This window comes from Anabrus simplex, chromosome 4, assembly GCF_040414725.1.
Source record: "Anabrus simplex isolate iqAnaSimp1 chromosome 4, ASM4041472v1, whole genome shotgun sequence".
Taxonomy (NCBI): Eukaryota; Metazoa; Arthropoda; class Insecta; order Orthoptera; family Tettigoniidae; genus Anabrus; species Anabrus simplex.
Window position 1 is genome coordinate 53,020,483 of NC_090268.1, and position 27,158 is coordinate 53,047,640.

Here is a 27,158-nt window from a genome sequence, read left to right on the forward strand (position 1 = left end):
TCCATTGTCGATCAGCAACTGCTTATGGCTCTCAGAACTTCTTCTAAACTCTGGAGAAATCGTTCTGATTCACTCCAACATGAACGGCGACCTTTATCTAACTTGTCGTTATCCTTCTTGCAGCAATCTTGCAATTCAAATGCAGTTATTAGCAGAAATGGGCACTCTTGCCATGTTTACCTACACGTGCTGTGGTGAGGTTGATATGATGGACATGACAAATGCCTCCGATCAGACAAATACCGAACTTGATCTGGGTTTAGCGTCACTCATGCCTGAGTTAAATAGTAAAATTAGCATAATAAAAAAGGTGTTATATACATGTCTACACCACTGATTATTATCCATTAAACCAGTAATGGAATACATTTTGCAATTAGCAGCATAGAACCAAAGAACTAAGACTGAACTACTGGTCATGATTTTGTCTCTTAACCTGTGTGTGAACAAACCAAGATTCTCTACTTGTTCAATGATGAGATGTTTATAACCCATTAATGGAACACATTTTATGAATAGCAGCAGAGAACCAAGACTGAACTACTAGTCATGGTTTTTCTCTCTTAACCTGTGTGTATGCAAACAGAAGATTCTTTTATACTTGAACAACAATGACATGTTTTAAATGGATTTCACATCACCATTTTGTTGTCAAATGACACAATAAGACTAAGTAAATTTGATTTGCTGCAGACATGTATATAACACTTTTTTTGTTATGCTAATTTTACTATTAAACTTCCATTATTTGCTAGGCTGAGGATGTCCCCAAGAGGAATGAAGAGGAATGAAGCATGTACCTATAAGTTTGCTTTAACAATAACTTTTTTTAAGTATTGTAAAGGTGGAACTTTCAATGTTAATATCTTTAAACGGTTCAAAGTTGACAATACGGGCTAAACATGTCATATATTATTGTAAAGAGTTTTAATTTTTTAAATAGCAAATGAGTGTCTTCTTTTCTTTTTCTACAGCATTGGTCCCTCCTGCTGGCAGGGTCTACTAAATGGATTCGCTGTCTCCATTTAGTTCTGTCCTAGGCCACGTCAGGGTGGAGACTGACGCTCTTCAGATCTTTGTGAAGGGTATCGGCCCATCGCTGTTTTTGTTGTCCTTTTGGTTTCCTACCGGCGAATTCTAACATGTAACCCATCTGCACGATAGTTTCAGCATCTGTCCTTGGTACATGTCCAAACCATCACAGATGACTCTCGTGCACTTTTTCTTGAATCAGTGCAACGCCAAATCTCTCCCTGATGGATTCATTGGAGATGCGATCCAGTTTAGCAATGCCAGCTGTCCATCTTAGCATCTCAGTTTCCCTGACACCCAGTTGACGCTCTGTCTCAGTTGTACACGGCCAACATTTGCAACCATACAGTGGAACAGGTCAGATGACAGTACGATAGATTTTGGATTTGAGATTATCTTTCGTCCTCCGGTCGCAAGTGACGTTAGTTGTTGTTCTCCATTTCATCCAAGCTGTGAATATCCTTGCATTGACCTCTTCGACAAGTCGGCCATCATCAGTGATTGTGGAGCCAAGATACTTGAATCTTGTCACTCATGGCAGGTCCTCACCACCTACCTGAATGGTTCTGATAACTTGTGGATCTGACATCATATATTCAGTCTTCTTTTTATTTCAGTGCAGGCCATATTACACCAGGTGGTCGCTCCATTCTTGGGTTTGGCATTGCAGATCAACTTGGGTCTCAGAGGCCAACATGACATCGTCTGCATACAGAAGCATCCATGGCAGAGAACGGTGCAGGTCTGCTGTTACAGTGTCCATCACTAGAATGAACAAGAGTGGTGACAGTACTGAACCTTGGTGATGGGAAAGTCAGTGGATGCTCCTGCGGCAGCCTGAACATAGCTCTGTGGGTCTACATAAAGCAGCTGAACCCAGGTGACAAGGTATTCTGGTACGCCATGCTCCTCATATGAGGTCATGTTGTATGTGATCAAAGGCCTTCTCAAGGTCCAGGAAAGCTAGATGGATTGGCTTATTCTTCTCATGATGCTTTTCAACCAAGAGCTGTGCAAATAAGTATAAAATTACAAATTCACCATAAATTATATAAAGTAACTCTTTTTTCTTATATTTTACTCTTACTGTCATTAACAATGGTAACGTCCCTGGCCACACCAAGTAAGTGTGCATTCTACTTACGCCAGAAGTCTTTCTCGTTTCTTCAAACGGGTCTGCATGTCAGGCATTGACAAGGACTTTGAAAGTGGTCTCTTCTTTGTAAGGAGCAGCATGTGTAGTTTACGTTCTGGTGTTAGCTTTCGGGGTGGCCCGGTGAGACTTATGCAATCTAAACACAAAACATGAAAGTAAGTTAGCTCAATATTTAAGAGAAAAAACTTCCAGCAGCATGTAATAAAAAGAAAACACATAAATTACAGGCTATAAATTCACTAAGATAGGACTGTTGATGAATAAATTTTAAATTTCAAACATGAATCATTGTAACTTACCAGCTTAAACTAGCATGAGCACTGATTGGTTAAGGTCTAAAAATAATTCTGAGCAATTACATTTTAACCAAAATTATTTTCCTCCTTCTTGATTTAAGAAATAATGTGAATGTGTGCAGAAGTGTAATGGTAAAAATTTATAATCATGTGCAGGCATTTCAATTTAATGCCATCTGACTGTTTCCTAGTCATTTTTGATGTTCGGTTTAACTTTAGGCCTACTAGATGGCAGAGTAAACCAAATCTCTCTTGGGCATCTATGGCCGAGTATTAATGAATTTTGTCGAGTAAACACCAAATGTGTCACCAGAGATGTTTTACGTGCAAACATCATACGATATGGAGTGCCGAACTGACTTTTTTCCGCCCTTCAAAAATCCGACTACTTACCTTTGCTGGGTTTGAACCTGCCATCTTGGAGTCTGGAGGCCGACTCTCTATGACTGATCCACGGATGGGGCTTGTGTAATACTATGTGGATAGTACCGTATTTAAATAGAATAGTACTCTGAAATGAATGACTGTCATATATGAATGGATCAATTTATAGAAGGGATATAGTTTGTTGACATTGTTTCCATCTGTTTATTACATAGATCAAAGATTACTTCTTTGTTTCTCATAGCAAGGGAATCATTCTTTTCATTTCATTGATCTAGGATAGCTGTCTGTGGAGCATTCTGATGGACAATAACTGGATATTATAATTTATTCTATATAACAAATTCCAACTTTTACGTTTGGAAAGTTCCACCATTCCACCACTTTAAAATCTTACAATTTTCCTAAAATTAAAATAACATTGAGTCATTTTAAAATTAGTCAGTACATGTTTCGTTTTTCATAGGAAACATCTTCAGCTGTAATCTTGAATGACAGTTAAAATATGCACAAAAAACACAGGTTACATAAATAAAACACAATTAACCACTCATATTTAAAAAAAAGAAAAACTTGTCCTTGACAAGATGAAAAGTCTAAATGACCGAGCTCGATAGCTGCAGTCGCTTAAGTGCGGCCAGTATCCAGTATTCGGGAGATAGTAGGTTCGAACCCCACTGTCAGCAGCCCTGAAAATGGTTTTCCGTGGTTTCCCATTTTCACACCAGTCAAATGCTGAGGCTGTACCTTAATTAAGGCCACAGCCGCTTCCTTACCACTCCTAGCCCTTTCCTGTCCCATCGTCGCCATAAGACCTGTCTGTGTTGGTGCAACATAAAGCAAGTAGCACAAAAAAGGTCTAAATGTCTAAAGAGTCTTTGGTTTTTTCTTCATTGTCTCTATTCGACATCTCTTGATGTAAAATATGTGTTATTAATGAAATACCTACCACTTTGGAAACTAGCCCAAGATTTAAAGATTCAACACTTGATGTGAATGGAATGGGGGAACTTTCTTGGGAGATAAAATGGACTAATCGTGTTCAAGATGGAAAGCTTTCCATTCACATCAAGTGTTGAATGTTACAAAAAATGCATAGTTGCACACTACTGTTTAATTTATTCATTAAGAAATGTTAAGATCCCTTTATAATGGTATAATTTTCAAAGTGGTATTTCATGAATAACACAGCTTTTACATCAAGAGATGACAAATAGTGACAATGAAGAAAAACCCAAAGACTCTTTAGACATTTAGACCTTTCATCTTGTCAAGGACAAGTTTTTCTTTTTTAATATGAGTGGTTAATTGTGTTTTGCTTATGTAACCTGTGTTGTTGTGCATATTTTAACTGTCACTAAATATCACAGTAGAAGATGTTTTCTATGGAAAGTGAAACCTGTACAAGTTCATTTTAAAATAAATCAATGTTATTTTAATCTAAGAAAAATCATAAGATTTTTAAGTGGTAGAAAGGTGGAACTTCTCAAACATACAAGTTGGAATTTGTTATATATAACAACTCTACCATGGACCAAGATGAAATTAATTTTTTGTATTATTATAATTCTACCAAAATACTAATGTTTTTAAGAATTGAATGTGACTATTGCTAGCCTGGTGCAATACTTAAGAGGCAGACCCTCCATTGAAGGTGGGTGGCATATGCCAGGTATAGGAAACCACATGTTAGTGTAATGGGGGATAATATTCTATGTGGTATGTGAGCTGCAGGAATGTGGGGCAGCATGAACCCCTAGTTCCCAAGACAAGGGAATTAACCATTTAATATTAAAATCCTTTGACCCGAAGTCCATGATGCTAACCACTCAGCTATGAAGTCGGATAAATACTAAGGTCCGTCAGTGGATCAGTGGTAGATTATCAGCCTCTAAATCACCAGATCACAGGTTCATAAGTGGCAGAGATAAGCTGGATTCTTAATGGGCAGAAGAAAGTTCATTCAGCACTTTTTTCTCTAACATCTCTGGTGACCAGTAGCATAGCCAGGATTGGCCGAGGGGAGCGGGGTGTCATAGTTACAAAATGCTGATAGAACATAATGAAGGTGTGTGCATAGTGCGTGTGTGGTGCGCGCACGCACGACTTGTCTATACAGGGTGGCCCACTTTAAACATTTCACCGCAGATATATCTGGAACAACAAGGGATACTGAAAAATGAATTTCACGGGCATGAAGGCAGGGAAGGGGCTAATTAAAGTAAATACTATGAGCCAGTCTAAAACATACGAAAATAGTATTTTCAACATCAACTTACGGTTTTTTAAATGGACACTCTGTATTATTTCGTAAGCAATCGTTAATATGAAAAATCACATGCGTAATGGCATTTGTTTCATCGCAATAGGTCAATTACATCCCAAGATATTGCAACGTGAAGTTGACGTTTGAGATAAACAAAACGTGCAGCAGTTGCACATCCCGAGAGTCAAGCACGAATCTCACGGTCCTCTTACTCGCGATATGATTGCCGTACCACAATGCGATAGGCGCTATACTTAATCCTATTTGCACTGCTGTCAAGAGGGATGAAAAGAAGAGAATTTCGTTTCAGTAACTTTGTTGTATGAATTATGTACATTCTGAAGTAGTACATTACAGAGTACTGCAATGTACTGTGTAGGTAAATAAAATACGCAAAACAGAAACCGTTATTTACATATCCTTTTGCTGTGGCAGGAAATCCTTCTCTTATTTTCATCCCTCTTAATAACAGTGCAAATAACATTTAAGTACAGTGCCTGTCGCATCGTAGTACAGCAATCATATCGCGAGTAGGAGGACCATGAGGTTCACGTGGGAATCTCAGGATGTGCAACTGCTGCGCGTTTCGTTTATCTCAAACGTCAACTTCATGTTGCAATATCTTGGGATGTAATTGACCTTTTGCAATGAAACAAATGCCATTAGTTATGTGATTTTTCATATTAACGATTGCTTACAAAATAATACAGGATGTCCATTTTAAAAAACGTTAGTTGATGTTGAAAATACTATTTTCCTACGTTTTTGACTGGCTCGTAGTATTTACTTTAATTAGCTCTTTCCCTGCCTTCATGCCTGTGAAAGTTATTTTTCAATATATCTTGTTGTTCCGGATATATTTGCGGTGAAAGGTTTAAGTGGGCCACCCTGTATAAGGACTCTGATACAAGTGAATTATGTTGATATTCAGACTGCAGTCCGACTTGTTGGCCGAATGGTCAGTGTACTGGCCTTCCGTTCAGAGGGTCCCGGGTTCGATTCCCAGCCGGGTCGGGAATTTTGATCACTTCTGATTAATTCTTCTGGCTCAGGGACTGGGTGTTTGTGTCTGTCCCAACACTCTCCTCTTCATATTCAGACAACATACCACACTACCAACCACCACAGAAATACACAATAGTGATTACATCCCTCCATATAGGGTTGGAGTTAGGAAGGGCATCCAGCCGTAAAACAGGGCCAAATCCACATGTGCAACGAAGTTTGCCCCAGCGACCCCACAGGTGTGGTGAAAGCGGTAGGAAAAGAAGATTCAGATTGCAGTAGGACTATAAAATCTTATCGAATACGATCAAGGTCAACAGTTTTACAGCAAATTGTATATTCAGTTTACTATCTAAAATCTAATTTTTGAGGCTTCTTAGGAAATAGATTCAACAGACCTGTTCATTTTGTGATTATGTCCCTGAATGTTTGTTTAATTATTGTCAGCTTCTATTTATTTTTGTTTTGTAAAAATTCCATAGGGGGTGGTTAATAACCCCCAGTAACCCCCCACCTCTGACTACACCCCTCCTGGTGACACACTTGGTGTTTATCCAAAAATATATTTAAAACTTTGCAATAGGTTGACCAATGGAAGTTTGCTTTTTCTGCCATCTGGTAGAATAAAACAGATCATTGAAAGTAACATGAAGGCACTATGAAATTGAAATGCCTGCATTGAAGCCTTAAGATCATCATTGTTAAGCCATAGGTCTCACAAACAGGACACCCTGACAAAGCACATGGAATTATCATTTTAGTCACTGTTCAGCAGAGCAATCCAGAGACAGTTATTCAAAATCAAGGAGTTTGAAAGTGTGCTTCCTTGGTAATGAGTTGCTCTAGCAGAATTGGTCAACTGACCTGCTCAGAGAGCATGGAATTCAGTTTTGTGCTGTAAAGGTGGTAAAATTTTCACTTAATATTCACAGAGTCTGACAGCTATCAATAAAGAAATATTTTAAGTTTTAGTGCAGGCAAAAAGTTTGGAGGAGTCTGAAGGAAAAGATGGGGCCAGAAAAGTACTTGACTCAAGAAATGTATAGAAATATTAAAACCAGAGTCAGAGTCTGTCTGGGAGAGTCAGATAGCTTTGAGGTAAACATTGGACTGCATCAAAGGTCAACCCTAAGTCCCTTCCAGTTCAATATCCTCATGGAGAAGTTGACTGAAGAGGTGAGAGAGAAAGCACTGAACCATGTACATGGATGGCATCATGCTGTGTGCTAAATCAAGAGAACAAGTTGGAACGGTGGAGATGGGTTCTAGAAGACATTGAGCTTAAGCAACATCATGGGCATTTAAAGAATCAATCAATCAATCAATACTGATCTGCATTTAGGGCAGTCGCCCAGGTGGCAGATTCCCTATCTGTTGCTTTCCTAGCCTTTTCCTAAATGATTTCAAAGAAATTGGAAATTTATTGAACGTCTCCCTTGGTAAGTTATTCCAATCCCTAACTCCCCTTCCTATAAATGAATATTTGCCCCAGTTTGTCCTCTTGAATTCCAACTTTATCTTCATATTGTGATCTTTCCTACTTTTATAAACGCCATTCAAACTTATTCGTCTACTAATGTCATTCCACGCCAACTCTCCGCTGACAGCTCGGAACATACCACTTAGTCGAGCAGCTCTTCTTCTTTCTCTCAATTCTTCCCAGACCTGAAAATTGGTACTTTTGATCTCTTTTAAAAATAAAGAAACACATATTTTTTGTTTTTGGTAAATCCAGTAAATGGGAGGGTGAAAAGGGGGGTGAATTTTTAAAATGAGTGCATCTATATCTCAAAAGTTTTAAAGTTTAGAGATGTAAAAATTAGTATTTAGAATCTTCATTAAAAATAAAGGAACACGTATTTTTTTGTTTTCGGAAAATCCCAATAGGAGGGGTGAAAAGGGGTGAAAAATGTGTTGAATGCCTTTAAAGATAATACATATATCTCAGAAACTGAAGATATTACAGACCTCAAAATTGGTACTTTTGATCGCTTTCAAAAATAAAGAAACACATATTTTTTTGTTTTTGGAAAATCCAATTAATGCGAGGGTTAAAAGGGGGGTGAATTTTTAAAATGAGTGCATCTATATCTCAAAAGTTTTAAAGTTTAGAGATGTAAAAATTGGTATTTAGAATCTTCATTAAAAATAAAGGAACACGTATTTTTTTGTTTTCGGAAAATCCCAATAGGAGGGGTGAAAAGGGGTGAAAAATGCATTGAATGCCTTTAAAGAGAATACTTATATCTTAGAAACTGAATATATTACAGACCTGAAAATTGGTATTTGGGATCTACTTTAAAAATAAAGAAACAGGTATTTTTTCGTTTTGGGAAAATCCAAACAATGGGGGGTGAAAAGGGGGATGAAATTTTTAAAATGACTCTATCTATATCTCAAAACTTTTAAAGTTTATGGATGTAAAATTTGGTATTTAGAAATCTCCTTTAAAAATAAAGAAACACGTACTTTTTTGTTTTCGGAAAATCCTAATAGGAAGGGTGAAAAAGGGTGAAAAATAGGTTGAATGCCTTTAATGAGGCTACTTATATTTCAGAACCTGAAGATATTAGAGACCTGAAAATTGGTATTTGGGATCTACTTTAAAAATAAAGAAACATGTATTTTTTCGTTTTTGGAAAATCCAAATAATGGGGGGTGAAAAGGGGGGCGAATTTTTAAAATGAGTGTGTCTACATCTTAAAACTTTAAACGTTTACAGATGTAAAAATTGGCGTTTAGAATCTCCCTTAAAAATAAAGGAACACGTATTTCTTTGTTTTCTCTAAATCCCAATAGGAGGGGTGTAAAAGGGTGAATAATGGGTTGAATGCCTTTAATGAGGATACATACATCCCAGAAACTGAAGATATTACAGAACTGAAAATTTGTAAATGGGATCTCCTTTAAAAATATAGAAACAAGTATATTTTTGCTTTTGGAAAATTCAATTAATGGCGGTTAATCAGGAGTGGCAAATTGGGGTGAATTTTTTGAAAGACTATATCTACAGAATATCTGAGAAGCGTAAAATGTTACAGACGTAAATAGTGGGTATTTGGAATCTCCTGTAAGTGTAAAGAAACATAGGTGATTTGTCTTTGGAAACTCCACTTAAGGGGAACTAAAATGGGGTGAAATTTTAAAATGAGAATTTCTACAGTATATCTCAAAAACCTTAACATGTACAGAAGTGAAAAATGGTCATTTTTTTATCCTATTAAAAATAAAGAAAAGTGTATTTTTAGTTTTCGGAAATACAACTTGGGTAGTGGCTGGTGGGGAGGGGGGGGTAAAAGTGACTGAAAATGGTGATGAATTCTTTTAATTAGGCTACTGATATCTCAAAAATGAAGATATTACACACGTGAAATTTTATTTTTGGAATCTGCTTTAAAAGTAAACAAACACGTATTCTCGGAAAATCCAATGAAGGGGATTTGGAGTGTTAAAGGATAGAAAAAATTAATTGACTTAATTGTATGAGAATACATACATCTAATAAAAACTAAAGTTGTTACAGACGTGAAAATTGGTATTTTGATTTCCTTTAAAAACAAAGAAAAGCGCGTTTTGGGGGGAAACAATCTTGGGGGGGGGGGAGGGCGGGAGTGAAAAGGAGTTGAATTCCTTTCATGGGGACACATAAATCAAAAACTGAAGAGGTTAGAGTGGTGATAATTGGTATTTAGAAGATCCTTTACTATTAAGGGAACAAGTACTTTTTGCTTTAATATCACTTTGTGAGGGAGGGTGGGGGGGGGGGGGGGGGGGAGTGTGGAAGGAAGTTAAAAACGTGAATTATTTTTAAGGGGATACTTATATCTCAAAACTGAAGGTAATAAACGTGAACATTGGTATTTGGAATCTCCTTTAAACATAAAGAAACACGCCTTCTTTTAATTTTTTGGAGGGTGGGGGTAAATAAACTTAACGGCGGTGGGGTGTAAAAGGAGGTGAGACCAATTGATTTTACTGTTCGTAATGTACTTATAAGGAGCCTCCGTTGCTCAGTCGGCAGCGCGCCGGCCTCTCACAGCTGGGTTCCGTGTTTCAAATCCCGGTCACTCCATGTGACATTCGTGCTGGACAAAATGGAGGCGGGACAGGTTTTTCTCCGGATACTCCGGCTTTCCCTGTCATCATTCATTCCAGCAACACTGTCCAATATTTCATTTCATTTGTCACTCATCGATCATTGCCCCAGAGGGGAGCTTCGGCAGCCGGCACAATTCCTATTGTCGCCGCTAGATGGGGCTTTATTCATTCCATCACTGATTCTGTCGAATGATAGGAAACAGGCTGTAGACTTGCGATGTACTTATTCTGATCATAAATCGATCATTTTTAATCTTTCCTGGGTTCTTTTTCAACAGCCATATTTTCCTTTGGAGAACGTTCTTAGATTAGAGTAGATTCTCCTGGCATATAAATAAAAATTTAAACACATTTGAAATAAATGATAGGAATGAGATTGGCCGTCAAATTGTTCACCTTGTAATAAGTTGATGAATACTATTAAATAAATCATGAATAAATAAATAAAATATAAATATAAATTACTCAAAAACTTAATAAAATTAATAAGCATAATTAACCGAAATGTCCGTAGTATGGGCGCCAGAGTTCACCAGAATGGATCCCTCGAATTTAGATAAGAGCATGATAAACTTTATATCCCAGGGCGTGTACATAATGCTGCGTACTGGTACATCTGCTGCAGGCCTTACCTAACCTCCTGAAAACGACTAATTAGGTAGGAACTGCACCTAGGTTCATCAATAACACTGATTCTAAAATAGCTAACTATATTCTTAACAAATTCCGTGCATGAACACCTCATCAACATACAACATTATACATATAATACACACATAAAATATTGCTGGAAGACTCCATATTTACAACAACAACAACAATAATAATGAAAACCGTGGGAAAACAAAAGCGAGAACTAAACTACCATTTGTAGATGGTCCGATGAACAATGTACATGTATGATGATAAATACCCTTCACAGTCTATATCAATTCGACTTACCGATTCTCATAATCGGCAGTTATCACATCACACAGATACTGTACCTTGTACTACTGTGTTCACATATTTTAACACTTGTTGTAAAGATATATACACACGTCTGTCGATCCTCAACATAAATTTATGGAAAGTCTGAGATAGCTTTCACCAACATATAATGCTAGGCCGCCACAAGTGCTACAATACTTAATGCGCAAGCACTCTCCACAATCAGCCACTTTCCACAAACATAACACGACTACGCTCCACGAACGTTTGAAGTCCAGTCCATTGCAGCCATGTCAATCCAGTACCGTGTCTCAGCACCACTTCCTTCCCGTACAGTCCGTCAGTTGTAGTTGTAGTTATCTTCCTTCTCGTTCCTTTACCTTCACCTTTACAATCACCCTTACAATGTTTCTCATACAATCCTCTGGTTGCCGCCGTATGACCAACCTTTATAGACATCAACATCCCCCTCCTCTCAGATGAGACGTCTGGATTGGTGCTTGCCAGCCAATCATGAGTGATCTCAAATCAAGACCAAGCCCTGAACTACTTCTTCCTCCCAAGACAATAACAAACTCTGGGGAGTTTTCATGAATCACCAAACTTTCCCTGGTACAACAACAAGCTCATCTCATCAGGCTGGGATATATACATGACAAATGGAATTCCCTGACACAAGTACATCACAACACACACTGGGGTAACCAGATGACTCATTCAAATTACCAGAGTTACTAAAGCAATGTTTTCCCACTCGTGCAAAACAAATTACTCATACCTGCATATGTGGATATCTTCCAGCTTACCAATATAAATGTCAAAATATACAAATGAAATACTAATAATAATAATAATAATAAATCGAATACTGACAATAATATCTCTAACTTCTACATATAATTCAGGGGTGTGATATATGTACTATCACATAACGCCCCCTTGGTGAATCGATGATATCACATATTATGATTCACCATAAAACAGAACTTCATAAATTATATAACTGAACTCTTAATTTACTGTAATAATGATATATACATTGCGTCTACTGCATTGTATTCGCACACACGAAATACAATTTGTCCAAACAATAATAATAATAATAATATGGCTATATACACACAACTCCGATTGTTTCATATACCATTGAATACAATCCCTTCTTACTACTGTACACATAACCCATAAATGATAATATATACATCCAAGGTGCAGATCCTATCTCTTATATCTGCGAAGGCTATAGATATTAAATGTCCCAAGGACCTTATTTTCAGCGGTTAGGAGCCTATAAGCACACTTGCCTATTCTACTGTCCACAGTATACGGACCCTGATATAAATGAAAAAACTATACATAAACTTAACATTGGCATCGATAGACGAGGAATGCGTACCACAATAAAATCTAATTACGTCTAGAATCCACTCTATCTCACACACAAACATTCATACCATCCAGTCACACAAGAATCATACAAACTTTCATTCGGAACATTCATATCCAAGAAATCCCTCTTTCTGAAATGCGCGGGAATCTCACTACGTTTACTCTTCCACAAACTCATAATTAATGCAAGCACACAAATCACATACTTTTTCACACATTCCACATCGATATCACACAGCACGTCATTCAAATCATTCACACAAGTCTCAGAATTAAATAAAACATTACGCACTCGCTTGTCAAACATACTCACTTCATTCTTACTCACGCTCACTCGATTACAGAAATTCTTACCATAATACACTTCGAAATTGCTGTCATTACTACTTAATGACCCAACAATTAATCCATCTTCACCACCTTCCATATCAACAACACTGCTACTTTCGACTCTCTTATCAGAAGTTTCATTAATCTCAAAGTCATTATTTTCACACATAATGGACCTAACTTTACTCTCCTCACTTACACTTAAATCAACAAAAACATCCTCATGATGTATACTCTGTAAACACTCTTCACTCACAAAACAACCTTCATCAACTTCACAAAAAACTTCACTTTCAATTTCAGAAACTTCCACAAGATTATCGATCGCAACACCGCTATTACCATCACCACTAGCACAAAGTAAGTCATCCGACACAGCTTTCTTACCTTCATCACGCCCCCTATTCTCAAAATCTCCCTGAACACAAAACACATGGTCATACAATAATTCCTCTTTCACGTCTAAATCATAACTTACCTGTTTCATCACGTGAATAGGAATTTCGGTATCGGACTGCCTATCTGACCCAACTAAGAAGTCCGATTCCGGTTTAAATTACTTGACATGGACTGTTCACTATTATCATGTCTCTGCACTTGATCTGGAGGTCTTTGATCCGTACGCCCCCTACTTTCTGATTCCCCTTGATTAGGTCTTCTGCCATAATATTCCTGGTGATTAACTCCCTGATTAGACTGTCTGTTTCCCCTTCCGGAATTACCACCCTGATTCCCGTGCCTAGAATGACTGAAATTCTGATTATTCCTATCTCCCGCTACCTGATTACCTTGTCTCCCATTATCCCCGTAATTCCTACCTTCACTTTGCCTGGTCCTCCCCTGCCCTTCCAAAGCATCAATCCTCTCTAACAGCTGCTCTAATTCCTTGATCGTAACAATATTCTGCATACATGCAGCTAATCCGACCTTCTCAGGAAAATGCCTCAACATCTGGCGGACTGTATCTCTCTCCGATGCTAGACCTTCAATATTCTGGCTGATCAGAACATGCGCTAAGAAATACTCCGTCATAGATACACCTTCCTGAGGTCTATATTTGCCAAATAGCACGCGATCTCTTTCCCTTCCCTGAATAGCATCACTCCAAAATTTAGAAATAAATTTCTCCCTAAATTCCTCCAAACTCGAAATACCCTGTCTATAAACTTGAAACCAGGATCTCGCTTCTCCAACAAATGCAATATCCAACATCTCATCAACCATACTCCACTCGATCAAACCATCGTCAAGATTCTTGGAAAACCGTTTCTCCACCGTTTTCAAGAATTCCATCGGATTAAACTGCCGACCATTAAACTTGGGTAATTCAGAGTCCTTCGTACAAGATACGTACCTATTACATATGCTGCTACCTACTTGGATTTGACTGATCTCCTGCCTTAACTTTACATGACATGCTTTAATTCCTTCTTCAACTACCATTCTGGCATTTCCTTCTACTGACTTGAGGTCATCTTTTACCGACTTCAGGTCTTTCTCCAATTTCTCATCCTTCTCATCTATACGCTTCGCTAAAACGTTCTGATTGGATTTAATTCTATCTATTTCCTCGACTTTATCTTCCACTATTTTTATTCTCTTATCACATTCCTTGCTGTTTTCAACAAATTCTTTCCTAACTACATTAAATCGGCATTCAATTTTCTCAGTCAATTCCAAGCATTGAGATTCAACCTTATTATTGACTTCCTGAATTTCTCTGCTTTGATGGTCAAACTTCTGGTTCAATTCATCTATTCTACCATTCACAGCACTACTTAAACTATCAATTTTACTAGACAATTCAACACTCACTAAATTTAACTCCTTACTTTGATTCTCAATCTTACTGGACAATTCCGTACTAACTGAATTTAATTCACTATTAATACTGTATATTTCATTACTTAAAAAACTCAGTTCACTCTTCAACTCTTTACTCTGACTATCAATCTTACTGGACAATTCAATATTATTATTATCGATTTTACTGGACAGTTCAACATTATTATTATCGATTTTACTGGACAATTCAACATTATTATTATCGATTTTACTGGACAATTCAACATTATTATTATCGATTTTACTGGACAATTCAACATTATTATTATCGATTTTACTGGACAATACGTCACTCTTACTGTTAAATTCACCCTTCAACTCTTTACTGAACTGATTAAATAGTGATTGAAGCATACTAAGAGTTAAGGTCGCCCCTTGATCCCCTACATTCTGAGTTTGAGACGGGTTACTCGGTTCCTCACCTATCGTTACCGATTGATCTTTCCTACTATCAGCCATTTCGCTTTTCTCACTTAAATTAGATAAACTCAATGTGGTGGAATTCTTTTGACTTCTCTTATCCTGATTCATAGTACTAGCAACTTTAACAACCTCTCTGTTTCTCAGTCTTATAATACTCGACTCGCTACAACATTTCTTCATACTCCAACATACATATCACGTACATATAAAACACTTCACTGACATAGTTCGCAGAATTCCAACCACACCTGACAAGTGCACCTACGCTTATAAGCCTAACAGATGTACCAATCATTCAGCCCCACGTTGGGCGCCAATTGTAATAAGTTGATGAATACTATTAAATAAATCATGAATAAATAAATAAAATATAAATATAAATTACTCAAAAACTTAATAAAATTAATAAGCATAATTAACCGAAATGTCCGTAGTATGGGCGCCAGAGTTCACCAGAATGGATCCCTCGAATTTAGATAAGAGCATGATAAACTTTATATCCCAGGGCGTGTACATAATGCTGCGTACTGGTACATCTGCTGCAGGCCTTACCTAACCTCCTGAAAACGACTAATTAGGTAGGAACTGCACCTAGGTTCATCAATAACACTGATTCTAAAATAGCTAACTATATTCTTAACAAATTCCGTGCATGAACACCTCATCAACATACAACATTATACATATAATACACACATAAAATATTGCTGGAAGACTCCATATTTACAACAACAACAACAATAATAATGAAAACCGTGGGAAAACAAAAGCGAGAACTAAACTACCATTTGTAGATGGTCCGATGAACAATGTACATGTATGATGATAAATACCCTTCACAGTCTATATCAATTCGACTTACCGATTCTCATAATCGGCAGTTATCACATCACACAGATACTGTACCTTGTACTACTGTGTTCACATATTTTAACACTTGTTGTAAAGATATATACACACGTCTGTCGATCCTCAACATAAATTTATGGAAAGTCTGAGATAGCTTTCACCAACATATAATGCTAGGCCGCCACAAGTGCTACAATACTTAATGCGCAAGCACTCTCCACAATCAGCCACTTTCCACAAACATAACACGACTACGCTCCACGAACGTTTGAAGTCCAGTCCATTGCAGCCATGTCAATCCAGTACCGTGTCTCAGCACCACTTCCTTCCCGTACAGTCCGTCAGTTGTAGTTGTAGTTATCTTCCTTCTCGTTCCTTTACCTTCACCTTTACAATCACCCTTACAATGTTTCTCATACAATCCTCTGGTTGCCGCCGTATGACCAACCTTTATAGACATCAACATCCCCCTCCTCTCAGATGAGACGTCTGGATTGGTGCTTGCCAGCCAATCATGAGTGATCTCAAATCAAGACCAAGCCCTGAACTACTTCTTCCTCCCAAGACAATAACAAACTCTGGGGAGTTTTCATGAATCACCAAACTTTCCCTGGTACAACAACAAGCTCATCTCATCAGGCTGGGATATATACATGACAAATGGAATTCCCTGACACAAGTACATCACAACACACACTGGGGTAACCAGATGACTCATTCAAATTACCAGAGTTACTAAAGCAATGTTTTCCCACTCGTGCAAAACAAATTACTCATACCTGCATATGTGGATATCTTCCAGCTTACCAATATAAATGTCAAAATATACAAATGAAATACTAATAATAATAATAATAATAAATCGAATACTGACAATAATATCTCTAACTTCTACATATAATTCAGGGGTGTGATATATGTACTATCACAACCTCTATAATAAGGTCAATAATACACGGAGGTATGTCATTCGTATCGCCAGAAATTCCGCACACTTGCCTACGCGCAACAATGGTGCTGGTCACATTGTTAGCAATGACAATGGCAGCAGATGTATTTTACCGCCAAGTAGCGGTCTTGCATATTGCTGTGGGGTCCAGAATAATAATAATAATAATAATAATAATAATAATAATAATAATAATAATGATAATAATAATAATAATAATGCCTAAATTCAATTAATTTCAACCACCCTAATAATAATAATAATAATAATAATAATAATAATAATAATAATAATAATAATAATAATAATAATATCCTGGACCGTCGTCAACATGTGCGGACCGTGCTGGAAACGGGTCCTGGACGGGTAATGACTACGATTGCTGTCCGGCCGCCGGTTTAGTACCGCCAAGGCACCTAAGAGGACACCACGCCGGATCTCCTCAAGGATTTGATCCACATTAAAAATGCTTATAGGAAAGCATGGCTAAGATTTAGGAACCCAACTGACCGGGTGGAATACCTGGACCTAGCCCGGGAAATACGAAATCGATTGCTGGAAGGAAAGATTGAAAAATGGGAGGAACGTTGCCGTAATCTCTCAGTAAACGAGTCAGATCACGAATATCGGCGGGTTGTATATAAAACGATAAGCATTCAATTATAAATTTCAGTATATTACCGTTGCGAAGCACGGGTATCTTGCTAGTTTATATATATAAGAAAACATAAAAGTCCGATAATACTGCCTTGAGGAATTCCCCTCTTAATTATTATAGGGTCAGATAAAGCTTCACCTACCTTAATTCTCTGAGATCTATTTTCTAGAAATATAGCAACCCATTCAGTCACTCTTTTGTCTAGTCCAATTGCACTCATTTTTGCCAGTAGTCTCCCATGATCCACCCTATCAAATGCTTTAGACAGGTCAATCGCGATACAGTCCATTTGACCTCCAGAATCCAAGATATCTGCTATATCTTGCTGGAATCCTACAAGTTGAGCTTCAGTGGAATAACCTTTCCTAAAACCGAATTGCCTTCTATCGAACCAGTTATTAATTTTGCAAACATGTCAAACTTACTGGCCTGTAATTTTCAGCTTTATGCCTATCACCCTTTCCTTTATACACAGGGGCTACAATAGCAACTCTCCATTCATCTGGTATAGCTCCTCCGACCAAACAATAATCAAATAAGTACTTCAGATATGGTACTATATCCCAACCCATTGTCTTTAGTATATCCCCAGAAATCTGATCAATTCCAGCCGCTTTTCTAGTTTTCAACTTTTGTATCTTATTGTAAATGTCATTGTTATCATATGTAAATTTTATTACTTCTTTGGCCTTAGTCTCCTCCTCTATCTTGACATTTTCCTTGTAACCAACAATCTTTACATACTGCTGACTGAATACTTCTGCCTTTTGAAGATCCTCACATACACACACCCCTTGTTCATTAATTATTCCTGGAATGTCCTTCTTGGAACCTGTTTCTGCCTTAAAATACCTATACATACCCTTCCATTTTTCACTAAAATTCGTATGACTGCCAATTATGCTTGCCATCATATTATCCTTAGCTGCCTTCTTTGCTTGATTCAATTTTCTAGTAAGTTCCTTCAATTTCTCCTTACTTCCACAGCCATTTCTAACTCTATTTCTTTCCAGTCTGCACCTCCTTCTTAGTCTCTTTACTTCTCTATTATAATAAGGTGGGTCTTTACGATTCCTTACCACCCTTAATGGTACAAACCTGTTTTCGCATTCCTCAACAATTTCTTTAAACCCATCCCAGAGTCTGTTTACATTTATATTTACCGTTTTCCACCGATCATAGCTACTTTTTAGAAACTGCCTCATGCCTGCTTTATCAGCCATGTGGTACTGCCTAACAGTCCTACTTTTAAGACCTTCCTTTCTATCACATTTATTTTTAACTACCACAAAAACAGCTTCATGATCACTAATACCATCTATTACTTCAGTTTCCCTATAGAGCTCATCTGGTTTTATCAGCACGACATCCAGGATATTTTTCCCTCTGGTTGGTTCCATCACTTTCTGAATCAGCTGTCCTTCCCATATTAACTTATTTGCCATTTGTTGGTCATGCTTTCTGTCGTTCGCATTTCCTTCCCAATTGACATCTGGCAAATTCAGATCTCCCGCTACAATCACATTTCTTTCCATGTCGTTTCCCACATAGCTGACTATCCTATCAAATAATTCTGAATCCGCGTCAGTGCTACCCTTTCCCGATCTGTACACTCCAAATATATCAAGTTGCCTATTATCTTTAGAAATGAGTCTTACACCTAGAATTTTATGTGTCTCATCTTTAACTTTTTCGTAGCTTACAAATTCTTCTTTCACCAGAATGAACACTCCCCCTCCCACCCTTCCTATCCTATCTCTACGATACACACTCCAGTGCCATGAGAAAATTTCTGCATCCATTATATCATTTCTCAGCCATGATTCAACTCCTATTACAATATCTGGTAAATATATATCTATTAAATTACTTAATTCCATTCCTTTCCTTACAATACTTCTACAGTTCAACACTAACAATTTTATGTCATCCCTACTTGATTTCCAGTTCCCTGTTCCCTTATCACCGCTCCCTAGGCCATCCCGTTTCCCTGAATGTACCTCCGTATTACCCTTCCAAACAAATTTCCTAACTTATATGTACCACTGCGGTTTAAATGAAGGCCATCTGAGCGCAGATCCCTATCTCCTACCCACCCATTAGGATCTAGAAATTCCACTCCCAGTTTCCCACATACCCACTCCATAGTCTCATTTAAATCCCCAATCACCCTCCAGTCAGTATCCCTTCTACACAGTATTCCACTAATAACAATCTCCGCTTTCTTAAACTTCACCCGTGCTGCATTTACCAGATCCCACACATCTCCAACTATGTTGGTACTTATATCAGCTTGCCTTACGTTGTTGGTACCAACGTGAAACACTACCACCTTCTCCTTCCCCTCCTCCCTCTCTTCTACTTTCCTCAACATCTGCCTCAACCTAATTCCTGGATAACACTCTACCCTGGTACCCTTTCCTCCACACACTTTCCCCACGTGTCTAACGATGGAATCCCCCATGACCAGAGCCTCAACCCTACCCACCTCATTTGATTCCCTCCCCTCCTGGTCAGCCCTATCTTTCCTGATAGCTGCAGAAGTTACTTCCTCCTCCCTTTTCTCCTTCCCATGACCCTGTTCCACCTGTCTTTTCCTATCCTCTACTCTACGTTTTCCTTTCCTACCTTTTCCCTTCCTCCTACTTCCACACATCTCACCAACAGTTCCCTGTCCCTCATCTTCCCTCTGTTGTTCTACCTGGAGTGACTCGTACCGATTTCGCACAAACACCTGTCCTGAATTCTGATCCTGAATAGAGCCCTTAGCCTGCAATCTCCTTCCGCTTAGAACATTAGACCACCTGTCTTCTACAACTCCTCCCTTTCCTTCCCCTCCCTCTTGTACACCTACTGTAACCTGTACATTGTTTGAGGGAGGGATGGACCTGATGCGAAAAGACCAAATGGAAAAGAACATAAATACTGAAGTAGCCCAGGACAGAAAATAATGGAGGACATTCATAAGAAACAGTGACCCTGCACAGTACAGGTTAAGCTGTGGAATAAGAAGCAGCTCTTTTTTTTTTTTAAATCATTCAATACATCCATTATTACAAAGTGTACATTCATTTTCAAGATTTATGTTAAATGCATTGTTTCATTATTTCAGTGTCAGTGTGGTAAGAAAGATTTCAAGTACCAGTAGGCAGAGCCGTATGTAGGTATGGGCCTTATAGGCAGAAAATTTATGGGGTGGTAAAAATGAAAAGCTCTAATAGTTTGAAAACAAGTTTTTAGAACATGCGTACTTTCGTAGTATTCTAAAATGAAAGTTCCCGACATTAATAACAGAATTTTCATTCCACTTACTGTATATGAAAGCTATTGGTTATAATACTATAAATACCACCACAACGTTGAAACACAGCCACCCTCGGTTTTACGCACGGGTATGAAGATGACTTTGGGCTGCAATTTATTCAAACGGGTGGCAAGTCAATGCCACCTACAGTCAATCGCATGCTCCTTGTAAACTCTTTGGAGGAACATCCTAACTTGCAACAACTGGCTTTAATGATTGGAAGCATGGAAATCAGTGGTTAATGGAGCATGAGAATTTCTGCTCTCATCGTGACTACGTGTTAATGTTCAAAAGATGGCCTCGTGAATTGTGCAGAGTTGACAGGCATCTGCTCTCTCAGTTGAATAATAATATGTCCCCAAGAGGGACAAAACATGTACCTGTGCTTTTATTGTCTTATCAAGTTTAAGAAAGGGGGCGCAAAATTTAGGCCCATAGTTGTTGTTATTGGCGTTGTTGTTGTTGTTGTTGTTGTTGTTTAAAGGTATTAATGTTCGGTATTTTACCTTGGAGGCGTTTAGTTTATTCATTATATAAAAAAAATAGTAACGGCAATTTTGTCTTATCAAGTTTAAGGAAGGAAGGTGCAAAAATAATTTGGGCCAAGAAGCATTGCAGTGATTATATTCAGGCTTGTCAATAGGTATTTTCTTTTTTCCTTAAATATCTATTGGTTTCTAATTTTTTACTTGTATACAAACCATTGCTGCCACTTGTATTTGCCAGTGTGAGATCTCCTTCAGAAACATGCTGTATAGATGAATTCAGATTGATATCACTATCGCTTGCAAATCCATCATTGGTGTAAGCAACTTCCTTCTTGAAGCCAACAGATTTAATTTTGCTTCCCCTGTTACCATCTCGATCGAACTTTCTCTGTATAGACCTGAAAGACACAGAGATTATATTAATTGAAACTACATTGGAGTCTTCATGTCATATTCAATATTTTGATCTTGCACAAATTTCACAAAATACTGTAACATTTTACTGGTTAAATAATTATCATGTCAAGAGAGCAACTATTTCAGATATAAAGTTATTCTGTTTTCTTATTTGCTAGTGGCTTTACGTTGCACCAACACAGATAGGTCTTATGGCGACGATGGGATAGGAAAGGCCTAGGAGTTGGAAGGAAGCAGCCATGTGGCCTTAATTAAGGTACAGCCCCAGTATTTGCCTGGTATGAAAATGGGAAACCACAGAAAACCATCTTCAGGGCTGCCGACAGTGGGATTTGAACCCACTATCTCCCGGATGCAAGCTCACAGCCGTGCGCCCCTAACCACATGGCCAACTTGCCCAGTAAGTTATTCTGTGGATCAGAAGTAGAGCATTGTCTTCAGGATTCCAAGATTTGGGGTTCAAACCTGGCAGAGGTAGGCCTAGTCAGATTTTAGAAAGGCAGAAAACATTCAATTAAACACTCCACATCTTATGATTGGCAAGTTAAAGATCTCTGGTGACATATCTGGTGTTTTACGTCTGGAAATAAAATTGTAATCGTTACATTTTAGTAATTGATGTACTTAACATAGAGAGCCTAGCTACTTTGGAGTCACAGTAATAGCAAGGCATTGCGCTAAGGGTATAATTCCAAGATTCGTCACGTACTCTTTCATTTACTTGTGGTTACTGGTTGAGATTACATAATTGTGCACTACGTGTTCAAGATGATGGTGGTAATTATTGTTTTAACACATTGAAGACTGAGCAGATGAAGTTAGATTTTGCAGTGGCCTGAGCATTTTAGTGCGTTTTCACATTTTTATACAAAAATTACTGATAATCTCACTTAGTCACAAATCTATTTTGGATTCAGCAACGTTAGAACTACACATGCATACCTTGTTTTGCAAAATTGGAACAAAACCACCAATATTTAAAAATAAATTTAAAATAACATTTTTCTACTTTCATTTTTTAAAATTTTCATAATGCATATTAAAAACATGAAAAGTTACATATTCACACACACCATGATACATTCATGAAACACAACATACATGCATACTAATCATTGAGAAATGAAAAAATTACATTAACTGTGGAAATTGGCTCTAGTTGTTGGTCGCGCGAAAGCATGCGGCTATGAAGCTGCCTTGGAAGTACCAACTTAGTATAAAAAAATAGAATTAGGTTCTGTAACTTTTCTAAATCGCTGACTAATTTTACAAATATTATAAAACTGCATTTAACTTGAAAATTATGAAAATTAATATTCATTAAATAAAATACACACTCGTCGGACCTTGTACTCACACTTACTTGTTACCTGCTTACTTACACATACGTTATTTGAAGGGCGCCAGCTGCCACTCAGTGCAGCAATAATTGAATGGGACTCTTGACTATCTCTAGGGTGTGGGGTAATAAGCTTACTTTTGACAACATACCATATAAGTTCTGGGAAAAGGAGATTGGCGTTCGGTTTCCCCATTAATTTTGAGGTTAAGATATTTTACTGTCAATGAAATAAAACTATGAATTCGTTTGATAGAACAATATATATTCTTTAAATAATATATCAAAAAATAGTGAGTCTTGTTGCGATAAAACAGATGAGAATATGAAATTATGACATTGCAACTGAAAGAAACTAGGCATGAATTTGAATTCTTCTTGACCGGACATTTAACAATTTATACAAAATATTTCCCTCACTGATTCACTTGACTGTACCTTCAACACTTTGAGTGTAATTACGACGTATTTCTTTGATCTGGTGTTTACTGTAGATGTGTCACGCCTAACTTGGTGATACATCCTTGTGACTGCTTCTTCTCCATATCATCTGACTTCTTTGTAAGTCAATATGGTATTACCTCTTGGCAGGTCCAGGGTTGCCCTCTCTGACTCCATGGTAAGCCCTTGCGTCCGTGTCTTCAACTAAGTGACCAACCAACTTTGGCCTCACTCTCTCAATGACCAATAATTAATGGCTCACTGAGTCTTCTCCATCTCTCATTCATACTCGTTGACTGACCGACTGAGGCCTCTTCATCTAGTAGACTTGTTCACTGTACTGCTTCCATTTAAATAATGACTGACGCTACAATATGCACCCACCTTTTATAGATGTTGGTTGACACAGCTACGTAATCTCCAGAAATAACAATGACATACTCCCACAATGCCTCAAACCGTTGTATGTAATGGTGAAATCCCCTGGGGCGGCCGACTCTCTGAACGCATTGCCAAAAGCTCATGATGACGTAGCCATGACTTGGCAATGACTTGGCAGAAATGCCAGCAATATTGCACAATGTAAGGATATCACACTCAACATCTGATATATCGAAACTCTCACTGTACAGGTATTTAATGTTAATCTACATATACGTATATATGCATACACTCAATTACAAATACGCATGCGACAAGTTTTGCGTACTTGAATTGAATAATAATTATAACAAAATAATAGTAATCTCACAGATAAAATAATAATAATACGGACATAATAATAATAATAATAATAATAATAATAATAATAATACAGATAAAATAATAAAAATACAGATATCATCTTGTAACGAGATTTGAACCGTTACAGTTCCGATGATGTGCTACTACCTGGTACTTTTTAATGAACTTCAAGCACTACAGAATGTGTTTAAGCACTCTGCTAACATTTGTAGTACGTTGAAGCGGATACATCATACGTCCCTCACCCTCCACGGAACATCACCATTGAAGTACGGCACACATCGCTTGTCTTTAAAGTGTTAAGGGGAAGTACAAATGGGCAACCATCTTCTATTAACACTAATCAGAAGGAAAATGGAGGAAATCTGACACTTCAAAAAGTGAAGGTATCATCAAAAGAAAGGAAGGGCCACAAAGGGCGTGAAAATGAAAGACTCCCTGGGCTTCGAAAACTTAATTGTTCAGGTTGGGAAAGAACAAGAGTTGACTAAGGGAGATAAAATAGGATAGTTGAAAGTGAGAAGCCTGGCACAAGTAAGTGGAAACAATGCCAGGCTCACCTAGTGGAACCATGGTTGCCCTCACCTCTTACAACAGGCAGGGAATACTGTGGATGTTATTCTACCCCCACCCTCCCATGTGGTCGAGGATGGAGCCAGAATGAACAAGAGATGCTGGTGGTATTAAGGCATTTCCCTATTTGAATAAACATTTTGAAATAGTTATCCTGAAAAGAATGAAAAGTCAAAAGTGACATTCTAATTTTGCTTTGGAGCAATCATTTTAAAAGTCTAACTAGTCTCGCCTAGTGTTGATAGCCAGTTCATGTCTCTGTGCTAAAAAGCACAATACTGAATCATGTACCATAAATTTCCTAGCACATTTTGGCATCATTCCATCCTCATGTGAAAAGAATGTTAGAGATTTCCTGAGGGCTATAATACAAATATAGCTGGTCCGTTATTGGACATTATAAATTTTCCAGCCAAATCATTCCTGGTTGCCAACATTTCACCCCAGTGTGCTAAATTGGGCTCATCAGTTGGTAAATAGCACACCTCCAGGATGTATGGCTAGTGCATACCGTGGAGGCCACTGCGTAGGCTACTTGGAGCCACTGGCAGTGCCAATGCACTATGAGAGACTTTGTCTCATCTTCAAAAACTGATGCCTGCCTGGCCATCAGATGATACAGATGTTGATTCCCATAGGGAACATGAAATATTTGTCCTGAATGAGTAAATTTATAATACCAACATAGTTGGTTGTTATTGGACATTATAAATTAATAATATAATAAATTATTAATTACAAATTATAAATTTACTCATTCAGGAAAAATATTTCAAGTTCCCCATGCGAATCAACATCTGTATCCTTGAGGACTTGTGTAATTGTCATTGTAATTGTAGTTTTACTGATGATGTTTTGAAAAGTAATTAGTAATTGTAACCAACTAAATTTTTTCTCGGGTAACTGCATTGAGCCTAATTATGAATTTGTCATGTGTGGTAGCTGCAGATCATTGTGTTTCCAATCAAACTATTAGGAGCAGGCTGGATGATGTCAATCTGCATCCCCAACAACCATCACAAGGTATTACAGATTGTCAGAGTACTTCTCATAGTTGTTTCATCATATTAAATGCTCCAAGGTACAGGGACAACATTCTCTAACCATTGGTAGAACCGTACCACCATCATTTTGGAAAAGATTTCACCCAAATGGATTATAATTCTTTATCTACATTCAGTTACTGTCAACACCTTCCTTTGTTGTGCTGGTATCAAATTAACACTTTGAAGAAGAGCGCCGTGCGCCGTTGGTAATGTCCCGTGGAGAACGACCAACGTATGACATACGGCATTGAGTTCTAGTACATATATATCCACTTTAACGTACTACAAACGTCATTACAGAAACACCAGGTAGCAGCACATCATCGGAACCTAATTCTATTATGATACTAAGTTGGTACAACCAAAGCAGCTTCACAACTGCATGGTCTCATGCGGCCTACGACTATAGCCAGTTTCCACAATTAATGTAATTTTTTCATTTTTCAATGATTAGTATGTATGTTGTGTTTCATAAATGTATCATGGTATGTATGAATATTTAACTTCTCATGTTTTTAATATGCATTATGAAAATTAAAAAAAAATGAAAGTAGAAAAGTCTTTAAATTTATTTATAAAAGTTGGCGGTTTTGAAAAACAAGATATGCATGTGTAGCTCAAACATTGCTGAATCAAAAATAGGTTTGTGACTAAGTAATATTATCTGTTATTTTTGTATAAAAACGTGAAAATGCACTAAAATGCTCAATCCACAGTGTAAGATCTAACTTCACTTACTCAGTCTTTAATATGTTAATGGAGTGGCCTGTCTATTCTCTAAATATGAATTTCATTGAAGATGAATAGAATACATTGAAATTATATCTGTTTACACATTCCTGACTTGAAACTTACAAAGAAACACCAGAACCAGAAATGTTGATGACTGGGATGAATCAGATCAACATGACTTTGTTAATGGTATGCTAAGATAGATTCAAGCTGGTATTTGAGCAAGCTATCCAACATGAATGTTGTCCAGATAGATATGAAGAACTCAACTGTGAACAATGATGTGATCTTGCATGAAAGTGTTTTTGCTTTCAGTTTGTTGAGTAGGACTTAGTGTGAATGTATTTTACAATACTTACACAAACTACGCCCCTCTTTTCATGGTAAATATCAAACTATATACTGTATTTTATAGGCAATGTAATCTTTCCTTTTATATGAGGCATGTTTTTTAAGTAAGTACC

The 27,158-nt window shown here is 37.5% G+C and overlaps 1 protein-coding gene across 1 annotated transcript in view; it reads right to left on the reverse strand.

Annotated features, from left to right (window-relative positions):
• Nox (NADPH oxidase) overlaps positions 1-27,158 on the reverse strand; it is a 388,201-nt gene that overhangs the window by 18,217 nt on the left and 342,826 nt on the right. The window contains exons 12-13 of the mRNA XM_067145995.2: positions 21,616-21,800; positions 2,177-2,324 (exon numbers count right to left, since the gene is read on the reverse strand). Of these exons, the coding sequence (XP_067002096.2) occupies positions 2,177-2,324; positions 21,616-21,800 (333 nt within the window). The remainder of the gene's footprint in view (positions 1-2,176; positions 2,325-21,615; positions 21,801-27,158) is intronic.